Source organism: Camelus bactrianus, chromosome 15 (assembly GCF_048773025.1).
Source record: "Camelus bactrianus isolate YW-2024 breed Bactrian camel chromosome 15, ASM4877302v1, whole genome shotgun sequence".
NCBI lineage: Eukaryota > Metazoa > Chordata > Mammalia > Artiodactyla > Camelidae > Camelus > Camelus bactrianus.
The window spans coordinates 30910341-30923855 of NC_133553.1; the positions used below are offsets into that span (position 1 = coordinate 30910341).

Genomic DNA, 13515 nt, shown 5'->3' on the forward strand with positions numbered 1-13515 from the left:
GTACTGGGGATTGAACCCAGGACCATATGCATACTAAGTATGAGTTCTACCACGGAGCTATACCCTCACTCTGAGTTTTAAATCATTTAAATACAAATAAACACAACAAAAAATGTAAATAGTGCGTCAGACTAACAAGCCCTCGTGCCTTCCAGGCCCGCTTGCCTGCTGACCATTTGTGTGACTTTCAGGAAACCACTTTCCTTTTCTGGGTCTACTTCTCCTTATTGCAAAATGGAAGCCTTGGATATTAACAAATAATCACTTTGGTTTTCTAGCCCAAACGAGGTAGCAGCCCCTGGTCCCTCTACCCAGTGGTAAGGAAGGGCCATGTGGTTGTGCACCAGGGCTCCAGGGGCTCCCAGGTGCCCCCAGGTGGCTCTGTGCCCTCTGCCTCTCCACCCTGGAGCTCAGCCCTGGTGTTGACACAGGCAGGTGCCCCTGTGCTGGTGCGGAAAGGGCAGGCCCACCGTGAGCATGACTCAGAACCACACATGGCAGCCAACGAGATTCTCAGACTTGAGTGAGTGTTGACTGGAATCACCTGGAGGTGCTCCTTTCAAATGGAGATTCCTGGCAAGTCTCCCTAACACTGACTTAAAGCCCGGAGGTTTGTCGAGCACCATTAGAAGTCTGGAAGCGGACAGAGCCAAGCAGTGCAGCAGCACATACCCTGCCAGGGACTCGGGTCTCCCGCTTTCTCCACTCCGTCACCCTTTCCCTGTTGTGCTTGTTGCCTGAGGATTGCCATGTGGCTGCTGCTCCTTGAACAAGCCTGACACCTCTCACCCATGACGTCTGCATTCGCTTCTGCTCTCCTACAGTCCACTTCCTTACCTCTTTCAGCAATTTGCTTCGCTGTCACCTTCTTAGTAAGGGCTTTAAAGCTGCACCCCTCCCTCACCTCCATCACCACCACCATCAATACCTAGAACTCCCCATCTCCCTTCTCTGTTTTTATTGGCCACATACACTTGGCCATCAGACATGCAGTAGTTGCTGTCATTTGATGTCTTTCTCCCCATTCTATGTTAGCATTATGAAGACAGGGACTTCTGCCTGTTCTGTTCACTGCTGTATTCCCAGCACTTAGAACGGTACTTGGAATATATGGGTAAAAGGTGCTCAATAAATATTTGTTCAGTGAAAGAATGTACTTCAGGAAGTGCATTTGAAATCTAGGCAGGTAGAGGACATGGGAAGAGGTGAAATGGATAATGTTTATATCAAGAAAAGCAAAAACATTTCTAGAAATCCCTAGCCAGCTTCCACTTCCATCTCCTCAGCCAAAACCATGCCACATGGCTCCCCATTGCTGTAAGGGAGTCTGGGAATATGAGTATTTTTAGTTGGGTGCACTGCCCTCCTGAACAAAATAATTTTGCAAGTAAGGAAGAAAGGAAGAATGGATATTGGAAAGGCAACCTGTGGAGTCCATCACATGGATCTATCCTGGACCTAATGAAGCAGAATCTCTGAGGGTGGTAATTTTGGTGCAGGTGATCTGTTGTAAGAAAAATGGCCAGGGGGAAGAAAAAAAGGATGAGCCCAGAGCAAGTTCTTCTTAAGCCATCCGGGGTGATGGATACACTGGACGGGAACATCTGTTTTGTTGACTGCCCAAAGCACATTTCACACCCACTGGTACCCCCATCAACTTTTTTAAGGAATATATTTTTACCACCACCACCCTGTACACACATGGTTACAGCAGTAGGACTCCTGGCAGTCTTGTTCACGTATCATGTTCCCACCCACCTGCCTCAAACCACTGAATCGGAATTACATTGCCATGAATTTGGCCTTGGGAATGAGATTCTAAGTCTCTCTGAGTGACTGGATTATGTGAACAGAGCTGCCGGCAGACGGACTTTCTGTCACCAACTGGAGCAGCTGAGGAAAGAGCATGAACCCACACACAGAAGGGAGAAGGGTGGTCAGATAGAGAGGGTCTTTGTGGGATTTGAGTCCCTGGTACCAGGTTGTTCCTGAGGTCTGGCTCTGTCCTTGCCCTTGGAGTCCACAGCAGGCTTCTGTCTCTTTATTTTGTTCTGGCCAGCTTAAATGAATCTTTAGTAGTGGCCAAGAGTTCTAACTAACACACACCCCAGGCCCTTGGCATCTGAAAACAGAAAGAAGTCACTCTGTGGAGATCAGACGCCCAACCTTGACAGAAGAGAAACATGGCAGTTGCCTTGTCAACAAGCAAGCTGTCCCACCCAGCCAAAGGTGACTTCCTGCCCTCTGGCTGTTCTGCAGTGCTCTAGAACATTGTATCTCAGCCACACAAGTGAGCCCACAGCTAATGAGAAGAGTGAGTGCTTTTTAAATAGGACCTCAAGGTTATGGATCTGGAGATTTGGTTTTACTCTCACCACTCTGCTCTTGTGACCCTGGCTTGCACTACCTGTAAAACACATAGGGTCCCTATCAGTTCTGATGGGCTAGACAGATGAGGCACAGAATCAAAACATATGAAGTCCGGTTCCATCGCTAACCACACATCTTTAGCCAAGTTAATTTCCCTAAATCTCATCCGTAAACCAGTGATGATCATTCCCACCTGGGAGAATTAAATGACCATGTGTGTGTAAGGTACCCAACACAACACCTGGCAAGTCCCTCTCCAGCAGAAGAGCCCCGGAACTCTTTTAGAACTCAGTGCTGGAGCCCAGCGCAGAGGCAGAACACCCCTGCAGGAAAACCATTAGTGCCCCAGTGGGCGCACGGCCGTCCCTTGTGCACCAGGCTTACCTCAGTGCTTTCCCAGGAGTCAGAGGCTTCGTGTTTGTTTTTCAGCAGCAGCTACTTCTCATTTCCTGTAAGATCTCCATGCTACAGGGAGCCGACAGCTAGAACCCAGAGGGAGGGAAAGAGGCCTGGGAAGAGAGGGTAAGGGGAAGCTAGTCTTTAATTATTTTCATTCAGCACCCACCATGCGCCAGGCATATCTATGTGCTTTAAACACATTATTGCCTGTTTTAATCTCTCTTGGCTGATACGTGGAGAAGGAGATGGGGCAGAGCTGTCAAATGATACTGACAGCTAATCTGGACAGCATATAGACAGTTCTGAAATCTGCTAATAGCTCAGAATTAACTGGAGGGGACCACCAGCCTAGAACACGAACAGTGCTGCCATAGCTTGAACACAGACTTCAGACCAGAGCCTGAGCCCTGCCCCTCAGCACTGCTGGTCAGACAGAGACCCCTTTTATTGAGCAGCCAGTTCTTTTCCGAGGTGCTGATAACTGCAGCTGGGCTCCAAATACTCTTGAACCCCTCTTGGAAAAAACCAGGAAGAGAGAGAAGGGAGAAGATAAAAAAAGAAAACAAAAGTAGAAAGAATCAAAGGGAAGAGAAGGCAGGCAACCAATTCTGTAACGATACTCATTCCTTTATTATCGACTGTGTTAATTTGAACAGGGCTGGGGCCTGTGGGCTGCTGGACGCACTGGGCCGCAGGTGCACTTCAGCTCAACAGAGAATCTCATCCTAAGCCAAGGAGACAGAGGGTAATGTTTTATATATATATATTTATATATTACATATGTCCGGTATAGTCATGTGTTTAGAGTGACAAGGATGGGCCACTGCATTATTAATTTTTGTCCTAAATAAAGACCATAGCAACAGACATGGAAATTTGGTCCTAATCAAGGCCCTCACTTTGTCAATCAAATGTTCGAAACATCAAAAGGAAAAGAAGAGAGAGAGACAGAGACAGAGAGACTGAGATCCAGCCACCCCAGTGGCCCTGTTCCCAGCATATCTTACACTGAGTGTAGAATGTCCCCTGTGGAGGTAAACACACACACAAACACTCACACACATACACACGTACACAAAACTGCAGGCAGGAGCTCCTCCTCTGACCACACCTTGGGTCCAGCCCTCAGACTGGGGATGGGGAAGTTGGGTATATTGTGCTATAATAAGACTGTGAGGGTCACGTGACCAGAAAATGCAGAGTCGATGTGTCCAAGTGATGAACGGGGGTAACACGTGCAGCTTCATCCACAAACGAGAAAGAGGTCAGTGGGAGAGGCTGCTCAACGCAGGCTCGGAGGTCCCTCTGCGCCCAGGCCACCTGGGCGACTTCTACACACCACTCCTGTCCCAGCCACAGCTGAACCTCTGATCTGAATCCTGAGTCTCAAAAAATCTCTTGGGCTCTGATGAAAAATGTTCTTTCCTTGAAGGACAGGAGTAAGTGGTAACTGAGTTGTCACAGCAGTTACAGCAGAAATGACAGCATCATTGAATTAAACCAAACCATAGCTTGGTCCTTAGAGCAGAACTCGAACTGTGCAAGGGTTCATTTCCTGATGGAAAGAGAACAAGCAGGTAATCGACCCCCATCACCAACTCCACACACCAAATTCCAGGCGGATCTGTCAGTTTCATGCCTTTACCCCTATGCCTAAACTCCTCGTATTCTAGGAACTGGAGGCTCCCACTATTAGGGCATTTTGAAATCCTAAACCATTTGTTTTTGTTCATGATTACCTCTCCACCCTTCCATCAAAATACACACTTAAAAACTAAGTCAATGAAAATTAAATCTCTCTCCTTTTTTTGTAGAAATTTACTTGAGATACCTGGAGACATCTTGGGATGTCACAAAGGAAAGTGAAGAGTACTTCCCTAGCGACCAATTTGCACAACACTGAAGAAAGAGTTGGTCTTTTCAACAAAACAGTGCCCAACAAACGTGATTCAGAAACAGGGGTGATAGGCAGAGTTGGCAGGCTGTGTCTGGGTCTCCATCTCCTGCTCTCAATGATGGGAAGAGCCACAGATTCCGATATGTCTGTTTAGCCAGGGGGACAATGACACTGATCCCTCCCACTATGAACTGGGATCCTGGCAGCTGCAGGGAAAATGACAAAAGCAGGAAGAAGCAGCATCTCGAAGATGGGGAGTTGGCCTGACTGGTGGTCGGCCAAAGTTACTTCTCAGAGGGGACAGAAACAAAGGGACCCGGAGGAGGGACTTCCCTTGATGACTGTCCATGTTGTCTCCATGACTGTTCCATTTCCTGCAGGTCCCCAGGAGGCAGCAACTGCTCAGTTCACAATTCCCATCCATGAGTTGGGAAGGTGGGCAGGAAGCAGTTTGGGAAGCTATGAGTTCTTGCCAAAGCTGAACGGCATGGGCTGTGTGGATGAGGTCACTGAAGTCCTTGAAAAGGAGCCCAAGAAGCCGAAAGAGGTTTGAGGCCCAGAAGGTGGCCAGCAGGGCTCTCTCCGCTGGGAGCACAAGCTCAACACCGTCAGGACGGACGTCTCTTGTCCTCAGTGGTCACCTGGCATTTTTCTAGTCCCAGAAAGTGCTCAGGAGCTGCTCACCGTCAGCGTAGGAGGAGATGGAGATTATGGAGAGAGCCAGGTAGAAAAAGTACCCTCTTCTCAGGTACTAGCCGCCTTCCTTCTGGGGGCAAGTGACGGGGAGGAGCCCGAGGTCTGACTGGGGCAGGGGGGTCTAAAGTCAGAGAAAAGGAGGCTAGGCGGTGACCCCGGCAGGCTCAGGCGAGGGCATCTCTCCCACACGAACTCAGCTCCACGAATAAATAACATTAATTAAATAAAGGAGGCTAAGAAGGGCTGGCAGTGGCATGGACTGCCAGGTTCTACCCTCCTCACACCTATGCACACACACATGCACACGCGCGCACACACACACACACACACACACACGCACGCACACCGAGCGGCAGGCGAGATGGTCCAGGGTTGGCTGCCCCGTCCCCGGAGTCGCTGGATGGGCAGTCTGGCTGAGGGCTGTCACTCGTGGTCTAGCACTGTCGTGGGGTGCAGAGCAGCGGAGGCCAGTGAGGCGTGTGTGGTGGAAGGTGGGGGCCGCTGAGGACTCTGGCACCTGTAGTGGGTGGGGATGAGATGGGTGAGAGGGGAGGTCGAGGAAGTGCAGGAAGCAGGAAAGTGAGGACTTTCCTTTCCCTCATCCCGTCACTGTAGCATGTCGGCTGACAGCTCCAGTTATCACCCTCCCTTCATGCCCTTTGGGTACAACCAAAACCCTCCTTAGCCTCAACCAGCCACCTGGTTTCCGTGCCTTCTAAGTCCACTCTGACAGTGATGGTACTGACCAGGATCTGGACTTTCGGACTTTAGACGTGGATGGTCTTTCCAGAAAGCTGTCCAACCGCATGAGTCTCTCCATGTGTAGCGCACGGGGATCTTGATCTGGGTCATGAGAGAATTCCATCTCAAAGACAGCTGGAGGGGACACATCCAACTCCAGAAACATGATGTTTTCAGCCTATGGTGGGAATACCAAATGTGAGCAGTGGTCCTGATGACTGCATCTTCCAGGCACTTGGTAAATAATGGGAGTAGCAAGGGTGATGAGGCAGGAAGAGGAAGTGGAGGTTGTGAGCATCACCTCCCCTGGGTTCTCTCTCCCCTCCCCCCATCCACTTCCGAGCTTCTTACCCTGTACCTGGGGTGGGACCCCATTGCCATGGCAACCCGAGCATACTGGCTGATAGGCCTCTTGTAGCCCACTGCAGACGTTGGCCGCTTCTTCATTTGGCTGTTACTGCTGGAGGGAAGAGGCTACATTAAAACAGATTTCCTCCAAACACACAAGGAAAATGACATCATAATGGATTAAGTATCATCCAGGTAGTCACAGGGCCCTGCAGACTGCGGGGTCTGGAATTTTTTTCTCTTTGCTCTAATACAACCTGACAACTCAAACCTCGTGTAACACAAGGAGACACATATTCCTTCACTCTCCTTGTTTCAATTTTTTCCCACAGTGAAAAGGTTTGACTGAAGGCTAGGATGAAGAAAGGAAATCTAATCTTAGTTTAGCTGTCAGACTCATAGACTGACTTCATACACTATATAAAACCATTAATTAGTGGTTCTGCTTTTTGATTTTCCTTCATAGGAGTAAACACAAAATTGATTAGAAATGCAGGCTTGAAGTGCAAAAATTCCAAAATAGCCAAAACAATCTTAAAAAGAACAGAGGTAGAGGATTCACATTTCCAAGTCTCAAAACTTATCACAAAACAACAGTAATCCAGGCTGTGTGATACTGACATAAGGACAGACATATGGATCAGTGAAATAGAATTGAGTCTAGAAATAAACCCTTTTATTTACAATCAATTGATTCTCTATAAGGGTACCAAGGCCATTCAATGGGGGAATGAACAGTCTCTTCAACAAATGGTACTGGAACAACTGGATATCCACAGGCAAAAAAAAAAAAAAAAAAAAATAGACTCTTACCTTGTACTATATATAAAAAAACTAACTCAAAATTAATCATAGACTTAAATGTAAGAGCTAAAACTATAAAATACATAGAAAAAAAAAACTGAGGACTAAATCTTCATGTCCTCAGGGTAGGCAATAGTTCTCTAGATATGAGATCAAAAGCTCAAGCACTGTAATAACTTAAAGTGAAAAAAAATTTGAAAGAATATATGTGTATAACCGAATCACTATGCTGTATACCAGAAGCTAACACAATACTGTAAATCAACTATACTTAAATTTAAAAAAAATCTCAAGCAACCAAGGAAAAAAACAGACGACTAGGACTTCATTGAAACTAAAAACTTTAGTGCTTCAAAGGAAATTATAAAGAATGTGAAACCACCTATAAAATGGGAGAAATTATTTGCAAATCAAGTATGTGATAAACAACTTGTATCCAGAATATATAAATAACTCTTAAAAGTCAACAATAAAAAGACAAATAACTCAATTTAAAAATGGGCAAAGGATCTGGATAGTCATTTCTCCAAAGAAGATATACGAATGGCCAATAAGCACATAAAAAGATGCTCAACACTGTTAGTCATTATGGAAATACAAATCAAAACCACAATGACATACCACTTCACAGCCACTAGGATGACTATAATTAAGGAAGATACAAGAATACAGGTTGGTGAAGACAGACAGAAACTAGAACCTTTATACATTGTTGGTGGGAACATAAAATGATACAGCCACTTTGGAAACAGTTTGGCAGTTCTTCAAAAAGCTAAACATAGACTCACCATATGACCTAAGAGTACGAGATATATAGTCAAGAGAATTGAAAACATATGCCCACACAAAAACTTGTATATGACTATTCATAGAAGCATTATTCATAATAGCCAAAAAGTAGAAATAACCCAAATGACCATCAACTTATGAATAAATAAAATATGGTATATCCATAGAGTGGAATATTATTTGGCAACAAAAAGGAATAAAGGACTGATAACATGATACAACATGGACAAACCTTGAAAACATTTTGCCGAGTAAAAGACAGACACAAGAGTATATGTTGCATGATTCCATTCATATGAAGTATCTGGAACAGGTAGTCCACAGAGACAGAAAGTAGACTGGTGGTGTTTCTAGGGGTGGGGACATTGGGGAGAATGAGGAGTGACTGCTAACAGATTTGGGGTTTCTTTCTGGAGGGATGAAATGTTCAGGAAATAGATAGTGGTGATGTTATACAACTCTGTGAATATACTAAAATCCACTGAACTATGCACTTCAAAATGGTGAGTTTTATGATATGTGAATTATATCTCAATAAAGCTATTATTTCTAAAACAATGAAACAAAACTCAGGTTTGGCTTTTAAAAAGTGCATGTTCTCTGATCCAAATTCCCACTCCTGGGAATTTTCCTAAGGAAATAATCAGAGATGGGGACAAAAATTTTATAAGCAGGGATGTTTGCTGCAATATTATTTACAAATGCAAACAATTAGAAACAACCCAAAAGTGTACCAATATGGACCAGTTAAATTATTATTTACCCATGTGAAGGAATATTATGTAGTCATTAAAATCATTTCATGGCTCTATGTAGACATGAAAAGGTTTCCACAACATGTTAAGTAAAAAAGCAGATAAAATGTAGTTTTATTTTAAAGAGGTGTGTGTACATGTGTGGATGCTTAGAAAAAGTCTGGATACTCAACAAAATGTTAACAGTTATTGTTTTTGGATGGTGTGATTATGGGTGATTTTTAATTATCATCATATTATGCCTTTCTGAAATATTTAAATTTTTTATAATGAATATGTATAATTTTACATCTAATAAATTATTTCCAATATGCAGAAAAGCATAGAAAAAATATATATATCTTCATGCCTACATCCAGCTTTGTTAAATCTTACTTAACACCAAATTTTTTTTAAGAAATAAAATGCAGACAGAATTTTTAAGATTCCCATCTCTCTCCTTCCCCAAAGTTAATTACTCTCGAGTTTGGTGCTTATCAATATCATGCATATTTGTATACTTTATATATGTGGATATTCATAAAAATATATATGGTATTTGTATGCCTATTTCTAAATTTTGTACTCTACAGTATACATACTACATTTTTTTGTGGTCAACAAACATGTTTTCTACATTTATACATGCCACTCTAGATTAGATTATTAAAGTTTAACTACATTGATTATCTTAAGGTTTCAATATAGCATCTTATATATATATTTTTTATATATATTCTTGTTGATGGACATCTAGGTCAATTCCTTTTTTTCACCCTTTCTATTTAACACAATGCTATGGTGAACATTTCTGCACAAGTATCTTCAAGTACATATTCAATAGTTTCCCTGAGGTATATACCCAGAAATGGAATGGTTCCAATGTGCGTTTTCCACTTACTAGATATTGCCAAATTGCTTTTCAAAGAGGCTATACCCATGAGAAAGTTTCTATTGCTCAATACCCTCGCCAACTCAGGGTATGTTAGATTTTTTACTTTCAGCAACTTTGTGGGTCTGAGGTATTTTATTATTCAAAAAAAGATAGGAAAGAAAGCAAGAAAGATATTTCCATTAAAAAAAAAAATACAGGGTTTGGAGTCTGGTAGATCTGAGTTTGAATGCTGGCTCTACCCCTAAAGGTTTGTTACCTTGGGATGTGGCTTATTATCTCTGAGCCTCAGATACCTCATCCCAGTCCTGCAGAACTGCTGAGATTAAAGATAAACCCTCAGCAAGGGCTCAACACATGGCAGCTGCGATGATTATTTATTCTCAATTCCGCTTGCTAATTTCAAACAGGGATACAAATGAGCATGAAAAAAGCCAAAAGGCAGACAGCGAGAAGACAGAAGAGAAGAAACAGGCTGAGTGATTCAGAGATAGGACATTCTGTCCTTGAATAGAGCAAGCCGTGCAGGAGCCAACAGAACAATGCCTGCCTTCTGCAGCCGAGAGTAATGAGAAACAGCATTCTCATGGTTTCTTATCAAGTGTACATAAGAGTACTGGACCCCACTCAGGGTCCCTGCTGACCCCTCTTTATAGATGAAAACAAGGAAAGATGAGGCTGTGGAAGTCCCAGCTCTGAGAGGTGGGAGGCTGTGCCGGTGCAGAGCAGCAGCCTCGGTGGGAGGGGAGGGGGAAAATTAGTAAAATAATAACTTATCATTTATAAGGTACATCTATGCATTCCATTTGAACTACACAGCAACCTCCTGAGGTGTAGACAGGGCAGACAAGGAGACTGAGGCTCAGAAAAGGGAAGTGCTTTTTGCATCTAAGGCCATACAATTAGGAAAGACTCAGAACTGAAACTTTCCAAATAATTTTATGATGCTGTGCTGTCTTTCGGGAGTACACACAGCCCGAGTATGCTCTGAAGGCTGCAGGCTCTGGGAACAGGACAGGGGGACAGGGCTGGGCGAGCAGAGCAATGGCTCAGTGTGAATTGGCAGCCTGACCCAATAAAGATGCCAGGGCTATTCTGGGTGGCAGGTGGGAAGGAGGGGTGGGGGAGGGGAGTCTGTAATTGGGACACCAGACTTCCCATCTTCTCTCTCCTGTGCCCCAGGCCTACTTTCCACAACTGATCCCTCTGTAGTAAGCAGACTGTGGCTGACTGAGCCTGGAACGGCGGCCTGGCTCTGCATGTATCTGCCCCTCAAACCAACAGTTATCCGGTGCTGAGTAGAACCTAAGAGTTCTCTTAGGACCCTCCCTCCAGATAGCTGCTATCACAATATCATTTTTTTTTCCTTTAATATTAAAAAGTCCTCTCTCAGTCCCACCTCACAGGCTGACCTGAGTCTCATTATCAGCTGTATGCTCACCCGCTTTCCTCTCCTGTTCTGAAAACAGGCATCCAACATCGTCGGCTGTTTTCCTTCCAGGTCCTTTACAGGCACCCGCCCCAGCAAATCCCACTTTTCTCCATGATCTGGTCCCTCCGACCTCGCAGGCGGTCAGCTGTCCCCCTGTGGGACCCCCTGCATGGCGAGCCTCCCACTCCTCTTCCCCTTTCCCCTGCACACTTCCCACATCCTGCCTGGGAAGGCTAAGATTTCTCCTTGTTTCAGACTCTCAGTTGTCACAGTCCTGGGACTGAAACTAGGGAGTCAACCCAGAGCTGAGAAGGTTCTGAGGTAAACTCTGCCTCTGTGACGAAACCAATTTAACTTTCTACACCGATTCTATTTAAAGTGAGGAAAGCTCCCTCTCTCAACTTGGAGGCAGTCTGAATAAAAAAAATCAAAATCCAAAAGAAAAGCAACAAGCCAAACTGCCCTTCTACGGCACTCCTAGGGGTTGACGGAAACTGGTTTCTCTGGCGTCTCCACGATTAGGATGGGGCTTATTGGGATGATCGCAACCATTTCTGGACCATCTCCTCTGTGCCTGGCGCTGGTCTGCAGCCTCATGTGATCTCACTTCCACCTCGACAATCCTGCAGGGACTTTTGTTTTATTATTCCAACTTTGCAGGTGAAGAAACTTGCATTCAGAGAGGTTACAAAGCCTTCTCAAGGGAGAGCAGGGACTAGAATGTTCTAATCCAAAGTCTAATCTCTTTTTACAGCACCACGACGCCTCTGAAAAGACTCTCACGAGGCAGGGATTGCAAACACCAAAGGGCTAAAGTTACAAATAGGATTTTGTGAACTGTCAACGATGGGCTACAGATATTGCCAAACACACAACGCTTGGAAGACAGTTTTGTGTAAACACAATTAAAAATGAAGTCTATCATGCACCACCAAAAAGAAAAGGTCACACTTGTAAAACAGTTACTGGTGGAGCTGGCTGCAGACTTTTTTTTTTTTCAAAGTAACTTGAACACGAAATTGTTTGTGATTGTGGAAGGCACCTCACCTGAAGCTGTTGTGTATCAACCAGGGGTGGCAAAGAAACAGTGGAGGGAAAAAGAATAAAGAGACAGACTTCCAAAATAAGTTGATACCAGCATGTTTTCAAGAGCTCCCTGACAATAACTCCTTGTCTGAGAGGCCCGGGGAAGAGTGTGTGGGGTAAAGGCTTGTAGCTACAGCAGGAGGAGGGGGAAGTTTTTTTTTGTTTGTTTTGTTTTGTTTTGTTTTTTACAACGAAAGCATTCTTCTTCTTCAGTATTGCTTTGGCAATCGTGGGTCTTTTGTGATTCCATATACATTTTAGGATTATTTGTCTCAGTTCTGTGAAAAATGTCCTGGGTAATTTGATAGGGATCGCATTAAATCCGTAGATTGCTTTGGGTAGGATGGCCATTTTAACAATATAGATTCTTCCGATCCAAGAGCATGGGATATCTTTCCATTTCTTTAATTCATCTTTAATTTCCTTTATCAATGTTTTATAGTTCTCAGCACGTAAGTCTTTCACCTCCTTGGTCAGGTTTATTCCTAAGTATTTTATTTTCTTTGAAGCAATTTTAAAAGGGATTGTTATTTTACTTTCCTTTTCTGATATTTCATTGTGGAAAGAAATGTAACAGATTTCTGCATGTTAACCTTGTAACCTGCTACCTTGCTGAATTCATTTATCAGCTCTAGTAATTTTTGTATAGTCTTCAGGGTTTTCTATATTTAGTATCATGTCATCTGCATATAGTGACAATTTTGCCTCTTCCCTTCCAATTTGGATCCCTTCAACAAAAGCTTTCTAAAGAGCATGACTTGAGGTAATTTCTTTCCAACAATGCTTTTTCCCTCTCCTTTTGAGCAGTCTTTGGTATGTTCATCCCCAGAATACCACAGGCCAAAGTGAAGCAAAATATTCCACACTTGAGTTGAGCAAATGGGACAGTGTCCTGATTAGTTAAATATGCTTTGGAAAGAGTTTTCAGCCCTGATTAAGTTCTGCTGCAAATAGTGGGACCCAATTCCTCCCAGGGAGGCAGCTTGTTTTAAAGCCTCCAGCCCCAGGACTCACTGAAGTGGAGGAAGCTGCATCCAAGGACCTTCCCACCCTCAGCCTTCTGTGGTGAGAGGAGGGGCTGGGGGCAGATAGTCTCAGAGGTCCAGGCCAGCAACTCTCAAACCATGATGCTACCCCGGGGCTCTCTGTGCTAAGTCACAATCACACTTGGGAATTCTAATTAGGACGGAATTGTTTTTACTTTTAACCACCAACTATTGCTAAAAAAAAAAAAAGAAAAAAAGTACTTAAAAATTTTTGTTTCACATAAAAACTTCTTAGATTATTGTTACTTTTCTTTTGTCTTTTTGTGATTTTTTTTTTTAAG

General features: G+C 44.0%; 1 protein-coding gene across 2 annotated transcripts in view; it reads right to left on the reverse strand.

Moving 5' to 3' along the window:
* Window positions 1-3345: 3345 nt before the first annotated feature.
* Window positions 3346-13515, reverse strand: part of KIF3C (kinesin family member 3C) — a 34820-nt gene continuing 24650 nt past the window's right edge. The window contains exons 6-8 of one of the 2 annotated variants that reach the window (XM_010948538.3): window positions 6455-6560; window positions 6109-6281; window positions 3346-5879 (exon numbers count right to left, since the gene is read on the reverse strand). In XM_010948538.3, coding sequence (XP_010946840.1) covers window positions 5786-5879; window positions 6109-6281; window positions 6455-6560 — 373 coding nt within the window. In that variant the 3' untranslated portion in view covers window positions 3346-5785. Of the gene's footprint in view, window positions 5880-6108; window positions 6282-6454; window positions 6564-13515 lie in introns of both variants that reach the window. The other variant, XM_074341771.1, reaches the window with a different exon arrangement.